We start from the raw sequence: 24,042 nt of genomic DNA, 5'->3' as shown, positions 1-24,042 counted from the left end.
AAACTAAATGTAAAAAGTCTATTCTGTTAGCCAAAGCTCCCAGAAATCAACAGAAGCCTTTCCTAGTGCCTTACGGGGAGAGACAGAACCCATTAAGTGAGTGAGGGAAGATTTACATAGCACCTCAAGGATTTAGGAGTACAAGCCCCTTTGATTTCAATGGGACTTTTTGCTCCAAAATTCCCTGAGTCTGATCCAAACCACACAGAAATTAAAGATAATCTCTCCAATGACTTCAATGGATTTTGCATCAGGGCCCTGTGGTGCTTCTGAAATATCTCTTTGAGTGTAATCTCTCTTTTCTTATTTCTTGCCTATTTGGTGACACTTACCCTAAAATCTACACATTATGATTAAATGTACACACTACATAAAGTAGCTTATTCTAAGAGTTCTTTTATTCTTTTAAAATACTCTATGTATTAGGTTTTTAATCAATGTAATCCAATGTTGATTGGAAATGTGGATAAAGTAGAAAGGATAGAAGTGGTTTAATATAGAGGAAAGATTGTGTAGCTCCTCCGGGTTCTGGAACAGATTTATGGGAACATTAATAAGGTTTACCATCCTAGCTTTTGAAACAACATTTCTTTCCTCTTACTGAATTAAAAAAGCAGAATGCCAAAATGCCTACCTTGCAGCAAATGGTATGGGCTCTTTGACTGTGATGATGATCATGTTTATAAGAAAAGCAAACATGCTCATTCCATACTAAGATCAGTAATGGAAACAAATGGGCTTTCATAATGAAGTCATTGGCTTGTGTGCTGTTTTTTTTTAGCTGTTCTGAACTTTGTGGAATTAGATAAGTGTGAAGTGTTTGAAATACTTTCTGCGTTGCAGGGCTTATAACTACAGATGGAGAAATAAGGTGAGATGTTTTAACTGATGGGATTTTTAAAAAAGACCTACAGACATTATTTCAACTGGTCTTCTGTAATTAATTTAATCCATTTTGCATAAGCCATATTTCTCCCAATTATACAGTTGCAGTGGGGACTGACTTCATAGAGGGGAAATGTTTAAAGCATAGTCTTGGGAATTAGGCATTGTAGATTCTGCCACAAACTGTGTGACCTGGAGCAATTTGGGCTGGAATTTTGAAGCATCTAAGATGTTAGCATGTCTTTCAATTCTGTAGGATGTGTAGCACATAGATACATTTTTATATCTGCAATAGTAAATATAGACCTTCTGAGAGTTCACATAACAGAGTTCACATAAATCAGTTTTTGTTGTGAGAAGAACAAAGAATGGAACGCTTAATCCTTTGCAAGTAAGTCCAAGCATATTGCTTAAATTGCCTATTCAGTCCATTAAGCAGCCCTAAAGGGAATCATCCCAGTAGGGAAGAATAAGAAGAAAATCTGCAAACCATCTATAGACAGGAGACAGCATATATCCCTGACTAAGTCATGTGGGCACCTTGATTGCACCTTGTTTCCGCTTTTTTTTTTTTTTTGGAAGAGGCTTTTATGAAATTTGGCCATCTACTGTGGGCCAAATTTTGGGAAAAAAACCCATTTTTGGAAGATCCCTTCTTCCTTGAGGAATGAGGAAGACAGGGCTTCCGAAAAAGTGTGTCTGCTCTTCTGTAAAAAAAATGGAAGCGCAAACGTGTTTCTTGGACATGGAAAAGTTTTCTCTAGTATCCTGAGAAAACCCTGCAGTCTAGATGTACCCTGTGAGTAGAAGTTATATATTTTTTTATCCTTCAATACACTATTCCAGCACAGAGAAACAGGTGAGACAGAAGGTTGGGATTGGAGAAGAGCAAAAATATGTTTGCTTACTTGACAGCTTTTTCCCTCCTTCCTACTGACCAAGGAAGATTCTTCCTACCAGTGAGGTCCAGGTTTAGGCCACTTTCAGTCTTTTAGATAGCAAAGTGCTTAAAATTGTAAGACAGTTAAATTAGAGGAACAATTTCTGAGAGTGCAAAACAGATGTTTTCAGAAAACTGATCTAAGTAGATGATATTAATAATAATGTTTCCATTGTCTCCATACTGTACCAGTTCCTCAGTAATTTGGGATCAGACTCTTCCACCCTCTTACAACCTGAGCAACATCATAATTCTGTAAGCAGTGCTGCTTATTGCAGTTGGAGTTTTCATAGAGTAAGGTACAACTTAATAAGAGTAAGAGAGGCAGAATCTGGTCCTAGATTAATAATGAGCTAGAATAGTATATAGTGAAAAACCCAACCTCCACAATATTGAAAGTTGCTATTTATAACCAATTCTCTTAATAGTGATCCTATGAACATCTAGCCTGTAGGAAGACTACAGGACTAGGCCTACAACTGGTATTTTTCCTCCCTTTCTCTCAGCTACTAAGAGTAATTACATCAAAAAGACATCTGTTTGATGACTAGAGTCCATCTGTGCCTGACCATTATTCCACATCTAAAGAAATAATAATCTTTTTACAACATAATCATCATTTCCAGAGCAATATGTTCTGATGTCCTCTTTAGTGCAACTTACTAGTCAACATTATTAGTTGATTTAGGGCCAGGTCATCCGCATATGGGAGAACCTCAAACACACCCACCAGGAAAGTCAATGAGGCTTATACTGTGTTCTTTCCTTAGAGAATCCGATTGGAATAGGAGGGAGGGTGTTAGCCGCTCCACAGAGTGGGAAGGAGGCTAAACTTGTAAGCATACAGTTGTCTTGAGACTCATGGGTTTGGAGGAGGGGGAGTATCTTAGAGCACTGACACAAAGACTGGACTTTTGGATGGAGGGCCAGTGCCTTCTTATTACTCTTGTGGATCTTCCAAAATAGTTCAGTGTAGACCTTTGTTGACGGATACCCTACCATGTGCTGTCCTAGTCTCTCACCTCACACATATATGCAAAGTGAAGAGGGGGAATGGTGCAAAATAGTGCTAATAATGCTGCTATACCCGCATGAGTTGGAGACAGGACCACAGGCCAGTGAAAACAGGTACATAGCATCCCACTTCTATGCCCATGCACAGTTGAGACTAAAGGGCATCTATTTCTTCCGTGGGAAGAATTGCATTTCATGGAGCTACAGTTCTCCCTTATGTTCAGTTCCCTCCCATCTGTCTTTCCTCCCTTTCACATGACTTGATGGAAGAATCAGGCCCTTAACCATGGAAATGTTGTCAATTAAAGCTATTCTCTTTTCTCTTTGCTGATGGGTCTCAAAGGGCTGTGGTCCTCCTTTTGTTTGTTAGAAATTCAAGATATGTGTTATAATCACCAGATTGCAATTTGTTGCTCAGTAAAGTTTTAGAACGCCTTCATTCCTACTCTCAGATTATTGGCACTTTCATTACCCTTTTCAGTAGTCCTTGGATTAAGAACAATAAATCTTGTTCTTTATATTAACTAGACTAATGATATCACTTGACTCACTGGTAATGTGGTCTAAAACAATTGTGTTCATATCATTATATTTAATCTAGACTTTTTAATGCCATCACCTGTTCCAGTCTTTCTTGCATTTTAACATCCATGGATGATGTTCATAATAAAACTTCTGATGCTCACTCAGCTATGTATGCGAGGCAAGACATCATTTTGAAGAAAGGACCACATTCTGCCTGTCATTTTAACACAACCCTCTCACTAGTTTCAAATATTCCACTCACTTCTCATCTGATTATGGGGTAATCACAGAGAAATGACCATATTATGCCTTAATTCACAAAGTGAGCATTTCAAGCAAAAACTTATTTAATAAAAAGCTACTGATTTTTATACTGGTTGCATGCAGCAAATCAATTTTTACTAGGTTGCTCACAGAATTATTTTATCCATTCTTCTGAATTCCCTAATCCAATGTGATGAAATTAATTAATGGACACAGGGATTTGCTGGACTTTATCATAAGATATGCTAATGACTCTCTCTGATCATCATTAAGAGCTAAAAAGTGATACTTCTAACGCCTGGCTGTTACTGGGGAGAAGGCGTGGAAGGTGTTCTGGAGGAGCTAACCAAGGGTGATTTTGTAGAGCTTTCTTCTTCAGATTCCTGTCTGAATGGATTTAGGACAGGTATTAATAGTAATGTTCCTGTCTTTATAGCAGCAATAGGCCAGATTCCAGACAAGCACTACATATATCCCCTAATTTCTTATCCTTTATATAACCCCCAGAATGGAACATCATTCACCAAGGGACTGGTGTGAATATTGGGATTGATCTAAAGGTCAGGCCTAAAACTGATGTGATGGCAACTGATTTTATAGATCAGTGTTTGGCCTACTATACAGTGCTAGTTAAAAACAAGATTATGCTAATAGTGACAATACACTTTCGTAGTCCGGTGAAGGATTTTTTATTATTGTAATATGTAATATGAGGGATGGCAAAAAGGAAGGAGGAAATATACTAATCTTCTTTTCACTCTGCTACTAGAAAGATCATTCTAGAGTCCTGCTTATAGTACATATATGCAGATTTGATATTAATTGTTGGCCAAATCCTGAACACTTGAATGGAAGTTTTGCGAGTGAGGACTACTAGATTACCTACCATCAGTTTCCAAAATCCATTTTTCCATACCATCCCTCTTATGTATCTTCTCCATGCACTGAACTTTAAAGTTAATGAAAGTAAACATTCAGAGTCCTTAACAAAACAGGCCCTAAAATAATCCTCAGTTTTACCTCTTAATATGTATTAGTCTAGTAGAAAGCCTTTATATTGATGAACAATGGGAAGGTGCACATAGTTACTAAGAATAATTAAACTTGATCAGAATTTCACCCATCCAAAAAAAAAAATATTATCTTCAAAATCAAAACTACCCATCTGGGACATTTAAAAAAGCTCCAGTAACTTTAAAAATGTATTTTATTATGATGCCAGAAATGGATAGGCCCTAATACTGCAAGGACGTCTGTTCTTGTATTTTTCTGACCTGTCAAGAAGTAGGAAATTCTGGAAAGATTTTACAACAGGACATTTTTCTTGTGAATTGGAGAGAGAGAGCCTTAGTTCCCTCTAATTTCAAGGCATACTAAGGGCATGTCTACACTACAGAGAAAATCAACCCTCCAGAGATGGATCTTCTAGCTTTCGATTTAGCAGGTCTAATGTAGAGCTCTAAATCGAAACCTGAGGGTAGCCCCTGTCAATGTCCAGTACTCCTTGTTCTGCGAGATGGAGAGGTTTAAAAGCTTAAAACTGAACTTGTGAAAGAGAAATATTGCTTCCTTTTTTGTTGATTAGTTTTGCTGGTTGTAATTAAGCAATTTCTATAAGATAATTAAAATCCCAACTCAGACATAAAAAATACTTTTTCTCACCAAATAACAGGACTAAATATTTTATTTAGTGTCTGTAGCTAAGCTCTGCCTGGAAGAACCTAGCTTGGTTTAATGCTTCTCTCTGGAGATGTCAGCAAGTGGGAAATGTTCCAGTGCTGCATTGTACATATGGTAACACAATTTACAATTTCAGCTACAATGGGCAAATTCAGTCATAGTATAATTCTACCAACTTCAGTGAAGTATGTCGGAGATGAATAAATTAGAAGGTACAGATAATGGTACAGATAATAATTAAACATAATTATCTGTACCATTTCATTGGATTCAATGAATTTTCAAGGGTTGTAAGTCAGTTGACAATTTGGCCCTCATACTTTATATTCAAATGATGTATTCAAAAGAGATCCAGCACACTATCTATAGAAAGAAATGAAATCCGTGATTGCGAATATATTGCAAGTATTTGTAAGTCTTCAGAAATGTCAGAAGGTTAGTCAAAGATGTGATTCTGCACACATAGGACAGTGTCATTCTATCCTCATTTGTATAACAATTTGTGTTCATTAACCTGCCGCTATGCATATTTTACAGTCTTAGTGAATATGTATGGCAGTGTTTAAAATTTTCTCTTGAATCTTTTTTAGTCAGAATTAAATAGCTAGCCATAAAACTATGTTTTGGTTCACAACACTATCATGCCAAAATGATTAAGTGAACAGACCATTGTTGCTGTTTATTATAGTTGGCAAAGACATTTCCAAGTTTGGGACCATCAGTTAACTATTCATTTGCAACATTGTATTTCAGCTGCTGTCTTCTAAGTAATTCAAATTATTTTTCTTAACTAATACTTGTCCTAATACTACTAAAAGAGTACTTTGCAGAAAGCCTGGTATTCCTAGTAAGTTCTGAGAGGACATAAGCATTGCTGCTGACTTCAGTTCCTCTACAATTAAGGATGTTAGAAAAATGTGAATTCAAAGGCTAGACTAGTGAAAACTGGATAAGTGAAGATTGGCATAGAAACAAGCCTATAGCAACTTTGCTTTCTTTAGCCAATCTAACATAAAATGATACAGCTGGATTTGAATTTGTTGGTATTGATTATTTGATTCTTCCTAAAGAGGAGGTTAATATGCAGAGGACCAAACTGGCAGCATCAAAAGGACAGGTTGGTTAAAGTACTGTGCATAGATTTTACAAACATGTGAGCTAATTGCAATTACTATGCTCAAAGATCGGTAATGCCTAAAATAATAATCTTCTTGTTGCCTTTCAGGTGAGTATCCTTCCATGAAACAACTGAAATCACATTGAGGCAGTACAGAACCAAGCAGGACATCCTAACACAGATCACTAGACAAACAGTTAAAGAGAACCTCTCATTAACATCAACATGATCTCCCCAGGGCATAACTGCTGAGTTCACATGCATATAGTTCAAGGAAAACACTGGTGGAGTGATTCATTGTTTCTTTGATGTTCAATGTAATAGCTACGCCAAACAGCAAAATAACAAATAGGCATCCCTCCCATTTTTCTAATTAACTGTGTGCATGTGAACAACTGTTCCTATGTTTTTTTGAACAAAGAGCCACAATTTTGTTCACATTTCTATCAAAGAGAAAACGTCAGAAAAAAAATGGAAGAGGAAAATCAAGAGATAGTCACAAGAGAAGGACCAATAATGCACCCTCTTGTCAATGAGACTTTGACTCAGTGGGAACAAATTATGTCCCAGAGTGGAAGCTAAAAGCCCTGTGTTGCTAGGAGCAACAGTACATTACCAGAGAACATGGCTTCCAGCCACAGATCAGCCCTTAATATCTATTGGTGAAAAGAGGCATACATTGTCCCCTGTGATACCACATAGCACAGTATCTAAACCTGGATTAGCTGGCCATGGAAATATCACTTTAAGGAAGACAGACTCCTCTGAGAGTCAAAGCATCAACAACATCCTCCAGTTGCTGATATAGGGGACACTGATGGGGAACGGCAGCATGGCAGGTGGTTTCCAACTGCAGGACAGGCTTCTTTGGGCTGCTGGCAGCTGGATGCAAATGAGAGTAGCCCTTAACTTGCTCTAATGTATGCTTGGAGACCATCCTGGCACACAGCCTACTCAGGCCGTAAAGCTACATTAGCAGCCCACTTTTCTGTGCCCCTTTGGAAATAACTAAGGATTTAGGCCACAGTGCAGAAAGAGGGTGAATTTTACCTTAAAATAAACATAATTACCTTCAGGTGATATGCTGAGATTTTTTAAGGACTCACGTGTGATTCATTTACTGGAAAACCTCTCTTTATAGAGTATTTATGTGTGAAAGAAAGAGAAAATGCAGCTGGTATTACATTGCATGTTGTTTTTAGTCTCATTCTTCTATTTCTTTTACAAAACTACAGTGCTTGAGAAAAATCATGGAAAATGGAAGTGGTTTCTTAGCTAATCTGAAAAGAATCTCCTCTGATGTATTTTCACTAAACACAGCCAGAAGTCTCCAGTGTGTGAAGTTTACCCTAACTAAACTTAACAAATGATTGTTGTTTCACTCATTATATCATGTTTTCCATTGTCATTTTGACATGAAACTGGCAAAGTTTCCACCTCTGGAAACTTAGAGCCAGCAGGATTAGTACTGAAGTAGAAAAAGAACATGAGGGTGGATGGGAAAGAAAGAGGTTGGATTTTGTTTTAAGTGAGAAGAATTATGAAGTGAAGATAGCTGCTCTTATGAAACACTATGGGAAAATAATATTTGTTCTAAAAGATAAATTAATGTTTAGTCTCATGTACTGTAGCCTAAGGACTGCTCTAATTTATGTTCTTGCAGCAGTCTCCCCCTATGCATCATCCAGCAGCCAAGATGATGCAGATCAAGGAGTAACTATTAGCTCTTCTGGGAACAACTTCCATTCCCTTTATAACATCAGTGACCCAAATGAGACATGTACCAAGGGAAAAATAATTAAAAACTCCCACTCCTAAACTATGCAGTTTCAGATCCGGGAACACAGGAAGAGTCAGTTAGAAAACTCTGTGAAGATCCCCCCTCAGTGTTTACAGGAAAGCAGTTTACAGCAGTTTACAAGTGTTTACAGGAGCTCTATGTGGAGAGGGAAAAAAGGGAGATCTCCAAACACTACAGATTAAAAAAAAATCCATAGGCAGGGGAAGAGAAATACAACATCACTGGAGAAGATGCTGTTTTGCAGGGACAGCTGACCCATCCCTATTCTGCCTTGCTCCTATCCCCCCTACTAGCACAGTTCCTGAAGGAGAGGTGTGGTCTGTTACCTTGGGACTGCTCTGTAGCAGGATAGAGAGAAGAAACCCTGGGGATTATTGAGGTCTTAAGTAGCATTAATTCCAGTGCGAATTGTGGGTGGAAATCCTGAGTTAAGCATGGAACAGAGTAGCGAAGAATGACAGTGGTCCCCTTGCCTTACAATAATCTTGCACACTAAACTCTTTAGAACTCTTGCACAAAGAGCCAACCTAAGTATTTCAGTGTAGTTCTGGGAATGGGCACAATATCAGAGAAATAGTATCTCCTCCACTCTCTGAAAAGGATTTCACGTATGTTAAGCCCTCTTCATTTGTGTCAATGGAAGGGATTATATGGATGATACAATCATTGGGCTGAGAACAGAAATGCCAAGCCCATTGAAAAGGTGAGGGGGCTGGTTCTGGGCCCTCCCAGAAAGATGCATGCCTTGGGACCAAGGGATGGGCTGGGAGCTAACCTAACCCTACCAGCCGTTCTGTGATGCCTGAAACACGCGACAGGTGCTCCAGCAGTGACTGAAAAGCGTCTGAAGTTCTGGCCATGGTAGCAGCAGCAGCAGCCCGGAGCCCCAAGCCCTTTTAAATCACCAGGCCCCAGGGAAGCTGCCTCTTTTCCCCACCCCACTCCGCAATGGCCCTGTACAAACTGTATAATTCAACTGCATATCTGATTGTCAGGAATAGAAGACATATTATGATGATGAATGTCGGGAATGAGGGATAGATTGATGTAGTCCTTTTGCAACTAGTTTAAGGTAAATATTGTCATTAAAAATCTTGCATTTTAAAAAAATAAACTAGGTTACCTAAATCATGTTAGCTGCCAAAGATCAAAATCAGGAAGACCAGAATCAGTTTTTAAATGCTCTTTTAAGGCACTACTTAAGAAATAGACGCTGTCAAACAGAACATTTTGCCAGCTAGAATTGAAGTGCTTTTGAATATGACAGAACTAAATATGTTTTTCATTTGAATGTGGTATCCATTTAGATGCTTGTCAGATTATAGGTTTATAAACTTTCATAGAAGCTTTGGATAAGTAGGCATTAGATTATGTTTAATAATCCTCTTAGCTGAGACCAGGTTCTTGATTGAAGCCTCAGTCACCTAACATCTTGTAAGATATAATTTAGTAAGCCACCACCAGAAGGATAATGAATGGTAATGAGGTCAGGGCCACAGAGATGCCATGGAGCAAGTTTCAGACCGGACAGGACAAACATTGATGTTACTCTGTGAGGTCTTCACATCTTTAAAATCCATTTGCAGTTTCTAGGGACCACTGATGACACATTTTACTTGGCTATATCACATTCGATTCTGAGTTAATTGTGGAAATTCAGTCGAGTTACCTCAAGTACCGCCACAACCTATCTGACAATTCAGCATTGCCATTGAACTTCTAGTCACCCATGTCTTCCCTTTCCTATGTTTAAAGTCTGGAACAGCCCCTAGGTTTGAGTATATTGGTCTATGTGGTCATATGGACACATCTATTCATCATAAGGTTGGAAGAGTAATTTTCCCAAGCTGATTTGGGGAGGGGGGTGTTGGGATGCAATCATTTCATTGGCTGCTACAGTTGTTGTGTCAGTAGGTTAATGCTCAATCATAAGGTGAGATCCAAGAACAACAGTGTTCATGTTTCCTAACAGCCTGTGAAAACATGCCACACTTTTAGATACCACTAGTGGCAGCCTGAGCCTCGGTCTTCTCTGAGTAGATGCTGTTAAACCACAATGCAGTGTTAGAGATAGAAAGAACTAAAGTGTTCAAAAGCACGCATTAGTAGGTGATACCACAATGCTAGTTACAATCTACATCACCCTCCAACTGTGATTACATAGCATGTTCTCCAGATTATTAAAACAGATGTGTTCCAAGTTATTTATTGTATTTGTGATTAAATAGTGAGCCATAGCAAACTTTGATCCTATGTTAACATGAGGTAAGGTAGCCATGTCAGCATAGCACAGGAGGGAAAAAAAGGATGCTAGTTCTTGCTTTTTTTCCCTCCTCCACCAAGCAAACTGTTTAAAGACAATAGCCAAGAACTGAGTAAGGCTGGCAACAACTAATGTCTGGCAAGAGGTGGTAACATTTATCTGATTCAAGACCCAAAACTTCACCACAACTGGAAAATAACAGAGGAGCTGCATGTGATTTGGAACTCTGTGAGAAGGGTGGCTTTAATAGCTCTTACTCAAGTACTGAATCTGCTAACAATATTCTCTGCCAATGGACATCCTGCACCTCTGCCTCCACCCTTTGTAATGAAGCAATGAATGTTGCCAACTCTGCTGCCTTTACAAAAAAAAAAAAAAAAAAAAAAAAAATCAGTCTGCTTAGCCTTGGTTTCAACTCAAAAACAAAACAGGGAAAATTATGAGAGACCAAATGTTTTCTCTCCCTTACGGCTAATATCTGTGTGATTTACATGGTGTTTATGAAATCTGTCACATTTGCAAAAACATGCACACTTGGCTGAAGGGCTGGATACCCCAACTTTAATGTAAGCTCTGATTTTCCCAACATAGAAGGTCATATGTTGCTTTTCCAAAACACCGTCTGAGAGGCACACATTGCTAAACCTTAATTTCAAACCCTACGTTTTAACCATGCATTAATTTAAAATTGGGTAGCCAATAAGCACAGTCTCGAACATCCAGGTGCCAGATGCATGTTACTATGTGTTCTACTCAGCACACTCTGCAGCATGTCAAGGTGCCTTTTTCTTTATCCACAATGTTTTGGGAGCTGGATCTAGTTGAGACATTAGTTAACAGAACCAAAATAGCATGTAAACTAGGTAATGGATGAAGGGTGGCTTTGTAGTATGCTCAGATTGATTGTGTCCCACAAGGCAGAATGTTATTGCTACTTAATGAAGATCACTAGACTAATTTTCTTACATACTATTGGCCTTCTCTTTCACTTGCCCAGCTAAGTAAAGAAACCAGACTCTTACTTGCACTTTTCTTTCCTTTTTGGTATGTTTTGGTGATCATTTCTTTCAAGTTCTCTGCACATTGGATAAGCTATTTTTAGTATATTTTCTTTGGCTACTAAACACCTGTACTGTAGCATTTGAATACCAAATATGCCACTGTATATAGTACAGAAATCTGTGGCTGTGCACTTATGGTAACAGCCAATCCAACTTAAGGAACCACTCAGAGGAATGATAGCAATCAATAGTACTTTACTGCACAAGGTCTAATAACAGTGAAGCAGAACTGTATTCACTTCTTGACCCTGATTCTTAAAGACAGAAAGACCTTTTACACCATTCTGGCAGTATAAAGGAGCCTTCATATAGATGTAGTCCAGTATGTTAGCTGCAGTTTCTTAAAACAGGTTTCATTATAGGAACACAGAGAAAAACATTCTTACTCACTGCCATACCATGTGTGTGTTACTTCTGTTCTAACAACAAGGTTTATAGGGGTGCATCTACACAGCAGGCCTTAACTAGAAATAAGCTATGCAAAGTGATCTACATCATTTGTGTAGCTTATTTCAAAATAGCTTATTTAAAAATTGGGAGCGTCTACACAGCACTTATTCCGAAAAAGAGCACTCTTCCTCCATTGTCCCTTATGGAGGGTATAATGAGGGTTACAGGAGTCAGAGTAAAATGTCCTTCAGCTTGACAGTATTTTGACATTATTTTGAAGTAACTTCCTGCTGTGTAGATGCAAGCTGTTATTTTGAAATAACGCTAGTTATTTCAAAATAATGTTGCTATGTAGACACACTCTGGCTACGTCTACACTGGCCCCTTTCCCGAAAGGGGCATGCTAATTTTAAACTTCGTAATAGGGAAATCTGCGGGGGATTTAAATATCCCCCGTGGAATTTAAATAAAGATGTCCGCCGCTTTTTTCCGGCTTGTAGAAAAGCCGGAAAAGAGCGTCTAGACTGGCTTGATCCTCCGGAATAAAGCCCTATTCCGGAGGATCTCTTATTCCTACTTCAAAGTAGGATACTCACCTGTATCGCATGATTGAATCCCGCGTGGAACGAGGAGTACAGATAGTTCAGAATGGCTACGTAGTTCGAACTATCTAGCCCGTGCCGCGTGTAGCCGCGCGGCACGGGGTTCGCACTAGCCGGCTTTTAAAAATGGCGGCGCCGGCTTTATGCTAATGAAGCCCGGGAAATTCAAATCCTGGGCTTCATTAGCAAGTTCGGTATGCATACATTACCCCGCTAGTTCGAACTAGCAGGGTAGTGTAGACATACCCTGGGAGAGTGGGCCAGAAAGCAACACTTCTGTTTTATAAAAATAAAACAAACAAACAAAAATAATGTATTAATATCATTTAAGAGCTAGTAAATGTTACCCAATAGAAAGGTGGCAGAACTTGCCCTTGAATAATTTAATAGTTTCCAAATCATTGATTCAATCATGTGATACAGGTGAGTATTAAATATTTATTTCTTGACTCTGAATCTTCATTTGTCACAGGTGAAGCAGAACTACCAGCCACTAGGTGGCACTTCATTATGAAAAGGTTTGCCCAAATGCCTTAAACTGATGAAAATTTAACACACACCTGAAAATCTAAGTTCAGGCCATCTCAAGTTAACTAAATTTCCCCACAAGATAAAGAACTCTAGCTAGATTACCAAGACATTTTATAGCCTGGATTAGTGGCAGTGAGTGAACATTTCATATTCCAAAATATTTGTAATGTGATCTGAACAGAGGTTATGTGTAAGACTGTATTTAAAATTCCCTTTCTAGTTATTACAGAAAAACTAAGGAACTCATGGCCCAGAGCTACATCTGACTATTCTGAACATTCTATATACTCAGCAGCTTCATTAATATCTTGCCAAGGCTTGTCTGCTGACAAGACTTTCCAAGGAAAATTTTATATTGACTTAACTTTTGATACAAACCATATAAACATTTTTCTTGAGAGAGCAATTTAGCATGTCTGGAAATTCTCTTTTTGGACATGGAAACATTAGCTCTCATACTCCTCAATGTGTTGTAGATTTATTAACGATATTCACAGTGAATTCTCTGAATTATCTTTCTAGTAGTCATTTTCTGAGTATGTCCATTGAGATGGGAGTGGGAATGAGAGAAGTAAGAAAAGCAGCTTCAAAGGAGAGAAAATATTTTTGAATTTTGTGGAATAGAACTTTCCATTGTAAGTATTCTGTATTCTGGGCAAACCAAAAAGTAATATTCAATTTCAGTAGCATTTAAAAATTGATTGACTGATGTTTTACCAATGCCATCAAGCTAACCATCTCTCTCTCTAACCCATATGGAAACTAGCCCAATAAGGAAATGTTGTCATACCATGCACCTTGAATGTGCCAAACAAATGAGTACTTAAGAGTCCTCCCTCACACTTCTTCAACATAACTGTTCCTTTCTATGCCCAAAATTGACCATTACTAGAATAAATGTGTTTTATAACACAGTATAGTCTGGGGACAACCAAAGGGAGGGGAAGGGTCTTGTCAGGGGATGACGTGCAGGAAGGCTTTGTTGAAAAGGGAGATCAAACTGAGAGTGATTTTCACTGTGGGTGGCTGGTGGCTAAGGACTCCATTATCTACAGTGAAAAACATGTTAATTTATATTGTTTCGAAAGCAGATAAGAGCCCCCACTGCATACATTTCCTCTGGCTTCGCAACATGCTTTTAAGTGAAACAACTGTAGGGTGAACTGAGAAAGCATAGATTTAAAATGACAAGTCACAGCAAACATAACTTAAATACATGAAAATGTGGAACGGATCTCCTGCAATCCATATTTTAAAAGATATTCAGAAATGTAAACCTCTACCTATTTTTTGATGCGAGGAACATTGCCATTTGGCACTCATTTGGGCACTTCTTTGGTGCAGATTTGCACCCGATTTGCTCATAAAATGAACATTCACCCTATGAACCAATTGTTCCATTGCTCAAACATCCTGTTAGAAACATAGTAAACCCTGATACACAGGTTGCTGTCTAGCTATACTTTCACAGACAGGCTGGCCATCAATTTGGTAAAGTAATAATTTCTAATAGTTTCCTTTTTGGGGCTGGATGTGGGTTTAAAAAGTTTGGCTGTAATTGACTGCTCTACATTTTATATTTATTTGATGCCATTTATCCAATTACTTTATTAGTTTCTTTCATGCATGAACATATCTCTTTCATATTGAGAGGACATAAGTAGTATTTCATACCTGAAGAGTAAAAGGTTCTGAAATACATTGGTTAAAATCTCTAGGAAACAGTACAGATCCCCAAAGTTCTTATGGAATCTCATCTGTTAACTATCATGATTAACTTCACTCTAAATTGAATGTGAGTGTAATTTTTCACTATATTCCAAGTTCATTTTCTGCAAGTGATCTGTTGCGCTGTAAGTCCCTCTTAGAAAATCAGTTGGCTGTTAACTGATTTTCTAAAAGTTTGGAGTAGCCTGCATATGGGAGATAAAGAAGTTTTTAGCAGAATGACTGCATTCACCCATTTGATTTGGGTGAAAAATTAAAGCTCTTCAAGCTGACAGATTCATTTCCTTGCACGGTTTTAGAAAAATGGTATCAGCAACCTTGGTTAAAATTTAAAGTTTTGCCTATTGGCTAAAATCTTTAAAATATATTCTTATAATGTCAAAGGAGCACTTACTCTATGATTCAGAACAGCAATGTAGCAAACAGCTGGAAACATAGGCTTATTACATGAGACAAATAACTTCCAGACTACAAAAACATTTAAAAAACCCTCATAACTTTCCAGAGACTATAATATGAACACCAGAAAGAACAAATATAACTTAAAGAGAGAAAAATGTACACAGGAAAAGCAAAACATTTCTTACATTTAGGAACCTCTTGGTTAGTAATACACATATTCCAGTATCCAGCTAAAAACATTAGCTATCTATCTGGTAATGCTGACTTAGTGAAGGAAAAGTATCCTGGAGAGATTTGTGAATATTGTTTTCTTATGTGTTATTAAGATGAATTGATGAAATTAAAAAAAACTTTTAAGAAGTTTGAATTACTCACCATCTTGTTGTGCCAAAATAATTGAGGGTTGAAACACGGCAAGAATGAGCCAAGTTACTTTTTGCACAAAGCTCATCATGTCTAAATATTAGACATGAGACTCTATGTGCAAAAATAAAAATGGGGGGAAAAGAAAAATCAATTCAAAATAGCACCATCAATTGTTCCCTGCCCTTTCAGCACCGGGCCCTGCACAGAACTGAGCCACAGACATTCCTTTGCTATGGCCTTAAATAGGAAAAAAGTTTGGCTTCCTTTCCTTTCCAGCCCCTTTCTGAAATATGAGAGTAAGACCAATCCCCTTAACAGTAAAAGAAATTATTTAATTTTTTTGGCTTTGCAGAAGAAACAGACTACTAAACTAGATAAATAGCACATCTAGAACTTTTGTATGTGTATGTTGCACATACACACCCACACACAAATGTATACTAGACTACATAATGTATGCACAGAGTGTGTATGTGTTTGTACTGAATGTATGTGATGTGGGAAAGAAGTTATAGTGGGTTTCTATGTGGTAAAGCATTTTTCCCTGTTAATTATGATTCAGCCAAGATGTATAATACTTGATGCTTCAGTAAAGAGCAATGCTGCAACAATATAATGGAAATAAATAGACCACAGAAAACAAAGAAGTTCTTGAAGTTAAAAAAGTGCACGTTTCATCCTTAGGGGTACAAGTGAGACTAAATGAAAGTGGGGCCCTGAATATGGCAACTAAATTTCAGAGCTGGTACGGTGCCATTCTGCCATCTTCTTGTGATGGATGCAGTTTTGTACTGCTCTAAGTAGTAATAACACATGGAAGATTTCATGATAGAAACAATATATTCCAAAAATGGGCAATGGCCTAGGACTAAAACTTTTCAAAGAGTTCACCTTAATTTCACTAGACAAAAGGAATGCAGAACAGCTACCTTTGCTTCAGTCCACCCGCCCCACCAAGACATTACTTCCTCTCAGAAAAAAGCCGGAGTCTGTTGCATTCACATCATGGTAACTCAAATTCCTTCGTATGTCTCATTACATATTGCTTTATTGAGCATCAAAGGTTCAAGCAGGTATATTGCATTCAAAATCAGATCACCTGAGAGACTATTGCTTCATAAAGAAAATTTGCTATATATGTGACCTTCATTTTAGGATTTGGGAGATTCCAAAATTAATGTAGAGAGTAGTGTGGAAAGCTTATAGGCTTGAGGAAATCATTCTATCATTGGTCAAATAAAGGTATGAACAAAATTAATTTTCTCCTTTGACAGGGTTAGTGGCATAGTGGATAGGGACAAGTAGTGGTCATAATATATCTTGATTTTAGTAAGGCTTTTGACACAGTCATGCAGTGGCGCTGACAGTCTCGCTGGGCCACTAGGTAAGGCAGGGGAGCAAAGCAGCTGCTTTGTACCCCCAGAAGGTGCAGGACCTTGTGCAGAAGGGGCAGGGCTGAGACTAGACAGCCCTCAGCACCATCCAGGGAATGTTGCGCATGCTGCATGGAGCAGACCACACAGTGATCCGACATCAATCCAAAGAGCCTGGAAGCTCAGGGCCCTTTTGTATCACCAGGCACTGAGGCAGTTGTTCCTTTATTCCTTCCCCACCCTGATCAGTAGACCTGGTCCTGTGTGCCATTCTCATAAGCAAACTAGAGAAATATGATCTACATGAAATGCTTAAGCAGTGGATGCAAGACTGGCTGAAAGAACAAGCTCAAAGGGTAACTATTGATAGTCCACTCTGAAAAGCAAGGCACATCAAGTGGAGTTCCTCACCGGTCAGTCCCTGAGTCTGGTATCATGCAGTATTTTCATTAATGACTTGGCTAATGGAGTGAAGAATATGTTTATAAAATTTGTGGCTAACACTATGCTGAGAGGGATGGGAGTTCAAGTACTTGGAAGACAGGATTAAACATATTGGAGAATTGGTCTGAAATCAACAAAATGAAATTCATAAAAGGCAAGTGCAAAGCATTGCACTTAGGAAATTAAAATCAAATGTACAACTACAGAATGGTAAATAACTGGCTAAGCAGTGTACTGCTGAAAAGGAAGTGGCGGTTATAGTATATTACAAACTGATACAAAGATGAGTCCATGTTATGCAGTTGTACAAAAGGCTAAAATAATTGTGGAGTTCATTAACAGGAGTGTTAGTTGCCTTTGAGCCTTATCTGCTTCTTTTTAACTATCCAATCTTCAGGTGCTAATAGGCACCGGCTCTGCCTACTTGTTTTTCCCTTTGATATTTTCATTCCCTCTACTCCTTATTTCCTCTCCACCCCCCCTTCTCTCCTATTTATTTTAGGTCTGCACATCCTAAACTCATAACTCTGGTCATCTGAAGAAGTGGGCTGTGCCCACGAAAGCTCATGATACCATCTACATGTTTTGTTAGTCTATAAAGTGCTACTAAACCGTTTGTTGTTTTTTAGTAAGACATGAGGGGTAACTGGTAAACTGTACAATGGTGAAGCCTTACTTGGAGGACTGTGTCTAATTCTGAATGCTGCGCTTTAGGAAGGATGGACAAGTTGGAAAGACACCAGAGGAAAGCAGCAACAACGATCAAAGGTTTAGAAAACCAGACCTATGAAGAAAGGTTAAAAAAACTGAGCATGTATAGGCTCAAAGAAAGATAACTTGGGGGAGGGGACCCTTATAACAGTCTTGGGATATGGTAAGGGCTGTTGTAAGAAAGATGGTAATCAATTGCTCTCCATGTCCAGTGAAGGAAGGATAACAAATAATGGGCTTAATCTGCAGCAACAGAGCTTTAGCTTAGATATTAGGAAACTCTAACTGCAAGGCTATTTAAGAACTAGAACAGGCTTCATAAGGAGGTTGTACAATTTCTATCCCTGGAATATTTTAAGAATAGTGTAGATAGGAGTGGGAAGGAATGGTCTAGGTTTCCTTGGTTCTGCCTCAACAGAGGGCTGGACTTGATGATTTCTTGAAGTCTTGTTCAGCCTTACATTTCTATGGTTCTACGATTTCTGCTGAAACCGAATTAATTTAAACAGATGAATTTGGACCCATGTTGTGTATGTGGAGAGTATGGAATGGACGGACTCATTTACAAATACAGCAGGAGCATCATTCATATCAATAGGGTGTTCATGTCAGAGTACAGAGAGTTAACCTAGGAAAAGGGCAAACTTAAAAAGATTTTTGTGTGTGCATCAGTGTTCCTTGTAAGCTGAACACTTAGGCAACTGCCCAGCAGAGATTCAGGTGCTGCCCATCTGATTAGCACAGTGCCCACAGCTGCTCACAGTGGACAGCATGTGTGCATGGTGGTGCACATCTGCACATTCCTCAGTACACATAACAAAATTTATTTTGCCTAAGAATGGAAAAACAGAGGGAACCTTGGTGTGCATGTATACAAAAGTAATCAAATGTCTGCTATTATCTCTTCAGCTCATACACAGTGTTGGATCATGATTTCCTGAGCACGTGAAATGCATTTTCGCTTAAAGCAGAAGTTCCTCAGCTGACTATATCCAATAGGGCGATGTAGGTGAAAGCAAGCAATGAAATTCCCTTGAACTTTTTGATGTAGCAGAGTGGATTCACTTTCAATACATTCTGAGAGACAATGTGTGATGCTGCATGGAGGAAATTGTAGTATATTAAATAATATGCAGTGGATGTTGGTAGATCAATTTCATGACTGATTTTTGCATGAATTGTGTACTCCTAATCTTTCCTATTTATCCATAGTGCATTAAAATGACACAAAATGTATTGAGTTTTCATACCATTTTAGGATTACGTTACCAGTTTCTAAATTGCATATTTTGACCCACACTAGGTTATTTGATTTGTTCATTGAAACTAGTTACAATAGAACATGCACATCTATCAGTTCCATTGAATTTTCAACAGAAAATGACTCAGATATCTGTCATTATCCACATGCACAAGATCCCATTGTCCTTTCAAAATTGAACACAGGAACTTCATCAGAACAAGAACTCTTGCACTAACTGCTGTATTGATTTATCGGGCTCTTCTTGGGCAAGAAATAGAAATGTGCAAAAGTATAGCAATGTCTGACATCTGTTAAGGATTCGGATCCCTTCAATGGGTAGGAAACAAGACTTGTTATAGCTATAAAACAACATAACTGTGATTAACTTAATAAATGAGTGAATGTCAGCTCTCTGCAAATACAGTTGAAGACACTGTATACAGAGATTGAGATCGAATAAAAATACAGTCAGTTATTATTTCTGCCTCTTGGAGAACATGGTGTAACAGAACCAATATCAGTTAATTACTATCATTTTTGTATATTTCTTATCCTTTTTATATATGGTGCTAGATCAGGCTACTAGATTGAATTCTGTGTAAGCTTGGATCCAAGATTCTTTAAGACTGATGTGATCCAAACCCTTCTTAGCTTTCAGTGGTTCAGTTCCACATGTGACGACTCAGATCTATGTTTAACACTATAAATCTTATTCTATTTGGCTAATCTTAGAGAAGTATATGGGGTTATGATCTAAAAGGACCTACACTGAAGGAAGAAACTAATATTACAGAGATTTTCTTCAGGTAAAGATTTGCAAATCCAATGGCAGGAAGCTAAAGCTAGAAAAACCACATTAAAATAAAGCACAAATTCTTAACCCTAAAGTTTTTTCCAATTGTTATGGTTATTTTACAGCTCAGAAATCACAATTAAAATTTTTTTGACTAGCTGTAAAATACAATTTAAAATACATTACATCTTGTTAATACTGATAAATCAATATGGTACATTTCTCTTGAAAGATCCAGGCCTGTGTGTGATAGGTAAAATTTATCCTGGTGCAGAGGGGTATATATGGATCTATGCACAACTCAAGCTCCATTGAAGACCTATGTTGAGGTCTTCAGTGAACCCTAAGTAGCACATGGAGTCATGGTCAAGCACTCTACATGGGAGCAAATTCCATATTGACAAAAAAAGGTAAAGCAAAGTTGGGTATAAGACAAGCAATATGTCAATATGAAATAATGTTAATCAAGGCCCCGAGTACAACACGTGCCCTCCCCCCCCCCCCACACACACATTGGTGAGCAGTTATTCACATGAATAACATCTCTGACTTCATCCAGTCTTAAGTCCCATCTCAACTTGTTATCTTGAGTTAGGGGTAGGTTTTCTTCGCGTGATATCCAGGTTTTATATAGATGTTCCAATACTAGCACTTGGATTTTGTTTAGGTTTTTAAGTAGAAAAATATGACTATCTGCCTATAGATATTTCCCATTTATGAAAAGAAGACACGGTTTCTGGCTAACACTAAGTTCTGTAGAGAACCAAGACAGAGAGATGACACACTACAAATAATAATAATCAGCTGTGCTTTTAAAGGCCCAGAAGTCTCCAAATAATGGTTGTTCTAGGAACATTTTCAGAATTCCAATGGGAGTACAACAATGCAAAGGCATTTTGACTGCAATACCTGAAAGTGTTTTCAGAGTCACTTAATCACTTCTGCAAGTTGGCAGTACAGCAGGCAAGGGGGGCTCTGAAGTGTTCTCCTTCCCATTTGCCTTTGCAAAAACCCCTCACCTCACATTCGGATGTCCATGACATCTCTGTGTGCCTGTATCTATAACATTTCTATGGACCATGAACCTCCTGAAATGACCATGAAATGACCTAGCAGTCTATCTTTTGACTTCATGGACAGTGGGATGAGGTGCTACATATGGGGAAAAACCTTCCTTACATCATCTAGGATAAATAAATAAATTGTAATCATGCAGCCAAAAGGGTTTTGAGGATGAAAGGAAAATATTTAGGTCTTCTTTGGTCTTGTAATTTGAGAATGGAGATTGTCTATTTAAACCCACCAGATCAAAGTTCTGTGGTCATCAAAAAGTCATGAGAAGAAAAACATCATTCCAATTTTTAGTTAATATACAATTAGATACCCCAATATTCATCTTCTTCAGTTTTCCTGGTGGTTCAAATTATTATTATGCAATATATTACAAGATAGCGCTCAATGGCATGCCGACATTTATGTGAATAGTCTGATTGACTTCTGTGAATCAGGAATATGTGTTGTAAATAAAAGTCACAGGATTAGGACAATAGTTGCAAATTCTTCACTATGCTGAAGAAACTCCCTTGGTGCTATGGAAATTTTTTTTGTCTATATGCAATTTCTTGAATTTATTTCAATCAATTTTAATTATATAATGTGTCTAACATTCTTAAAATGGAAAGCGCTATGGCTATGTCTACACTGTAAGGTTTTTGCGCAAAAACCTGCAGTGCATCCACACCTCAAATGTGCTTTTGCACAAGGAAATCAGCAGTAAAATGGCAGAACAGAGGGCTTTTGCCGGTGTAGGTAAACCTCCTTCTACGAGGCATAACTCTCTTTTGCGCTACAGCTATTGTGCAAAAAGACAAGTATGGAAGCTCCAGAGGAGTTTCTTGTGCAAGAAACCTGTATGGGAAAAAGTACAGGTGCTCTCCTTCTATGAATGGCCATCAGAGCTTTCTTGTACAAGAGCGCCCATGCAGTGTGGATGCTCTCTTGTGCAAAAGCACATTGCTTTTGCGATGCGCTTTGAGGTGTGGACGTGCTCTTGTGCAAGAAGTTTTGCACTAAAACTCTTGCGCTAAAGGCTTCTTGAGCAAGAAGCCTGCAATGGAAACGTAGTCTATAAGTATTATGTTATTGCATGCATTACAATTTTAGCAATTATGATCGGAGCACAGGGTATATTACAAGACAGTTACTATGCAAGCAGTAGAGATTTACTTCAAAGAACAGATTCAGAGAATTAATGTGCTGACCAAAATTAAGTTGTTCAACTTGTCTGTCAATTTTCCTTTCAACTTGTAGTTATTCATTAGGGAAATGTATTTCTGATGTGTGTCATTTTGATCATAAGAACTCTACATTAAAGTCTAAATAAACGCAGTGGTTCCCATAACTGAAACTTCAGTTTCAGCATAAAATGTAGTGTTAGATAAGATTAAAAGCAATGCTTCATCTGAGTCATGTTGGGAACTTGCTGTGGTGTCCAGCACAGCTGCAACAGCTCTAAAACCAGAGCCAACAGAATGCCTGTATATGGGTTAAGGAAAAAGCACCCACAGAATTTTCTCTGCATAACATTGCAAACGCAGTCCAAATGACTTCAGTGAACTTTGGGTGTACCTGATCCTGGGGAATTGGAGATCTGTATGTTGGGTGGGTTTTTTGGAACATACATTCACTGACAGTGCTAGCCAATGATGAGTCGGGTAATTTGGAACACCGGTCCAAATTGTTTCTGAAGATATTTACAAGGGGACGATTTTCTCTTTAATTGAGGAGTTGGCTTTGCCTTACAAGATATGCTTTCTATTATTTGATCTCTCTCTTATAAACCAGATGTGTTTAGATATATTTTCATGGATTTTCATTCTATCCATAGGGAAGAAAGCTTTTCCAAAAGAATCACTATGAAAACATTTTACAAATCTGTATGGAGTGTCATATACTTTCCCAATTATTAGAAAATTGCTGGGACATAGGAATGTTTGTGGAATGGTTGTTTCATAAAAGTTTTAGCTCTCTAAATCTGGTAATGGATATGTGGATGTCCAAAGGAGACTGGGGAAATACATGATTCTAATAAAACAAGATTCAGTAATTGGTTGCTTCAGCCCAATTAGTAGTGACCAAATCCCCCAAAAGCAAACAAAAAAGAAGCCAAAACACCACTACCATTAGCTTCCTTGATGGCAACCTCAGCAGAGCAGCTAGAAATTAAATGAGCACAGGGACGAAAGCAGTGGTCTCCAATCTTTTAATGTCCAAGATCACTTTCTGAAATTAAGGGCAATCCAAGATCTACCCTGCCCTTTCCCTGAAGCCCCACCCTGTTCACTCCATCCACCTCTTTCCCACACTCCTCTCTCTGAACCTCACTCACTGTCATTGAGCTGGGCAGGGGTTTGGAGTTTAGAAGGGGGTGTGGGCTCTGCATTGGGGCTGAGTGGTTCGCAGTATGGGAGAAGGGCTGTGGGCTGAGTCTGTGGCAGGAGTTTGGGGTACAGGAGGGGATGATATTTATAAACTCTGGGAAGAAATTTAGGTGCAGGAGAGGGTGTGGGGTGCGGTCTCTGAAAGGGGGGGGTCAGGGCTGGGCCAGGAGCTTGGGGTAGAGGAAGGGGTTCCAGTTGCAGAAGGGGTCATGGGGTATTGGCTGTGGGAGAGGATCAGGGTTTGGGGTAGGATGTTCATGAGGAGGTTGGGGTGCTGGCTACAACAGATGATGAGTGTTGGGAATGCAACCTCATGCCAGGCAGCACTTATTGCAGGTAATCCCCAGTTGGTGACACATTGAGGTTCAGGTGGGCTCTCTGCCTGCCCCAGGCCAATACTGCTCCCAGAAGGGGCCAATATGCCCCTGTGTCACCAGGGATGTGGGGTTAGGGGTATGTGTCTCTACAC

General features: G+C 38.6%; 1 protein-coding gene across 1 annotated transcript in view; it reads right to left on the bottom strand.

Moving 5' to 3' along the window:
* Positions 1-15,790, bottom strand: part of COL3A1 (collagen type III alpha 1 chain) — a 74,418-nt gene extending 58,628 nt beyond the window's left edge. Inside the window, exon 1 of the mRNA XM_075933792.2 lies at positions 15,579-15,790. Within this exon, the coding sequence (XP_075789907.2) occupies positions 15,579-15,657 (79 nt within the window). The 5' untranslated portion in view covers positions 15,658-15,790. The remainder of the gene's footprint in view (positions 1-15,578) is intronic.
* Positions 15,791-24,042: the final 8,252 nt, after the last annotated feature.

Source organism: Pelodiscus sinensis, chromosome 7 (assembly GCF_052426305.1).
Source record: "Pelodiscus sinensis isolate ZL-2025 chromosome 7, ASM5242630v1, whole genome shotgun sequence".
NCBI classification, from domain to species: Eukaryota; Metazoa; Chordata; order Testudines; family Trionychidae; genus Pelodiscus; species Pelodiscus sinensis.
Note: the sequence above shows the minus strand (reverse complement) of the source record. Positions and strands in the feature narration are given on the sequence as shown.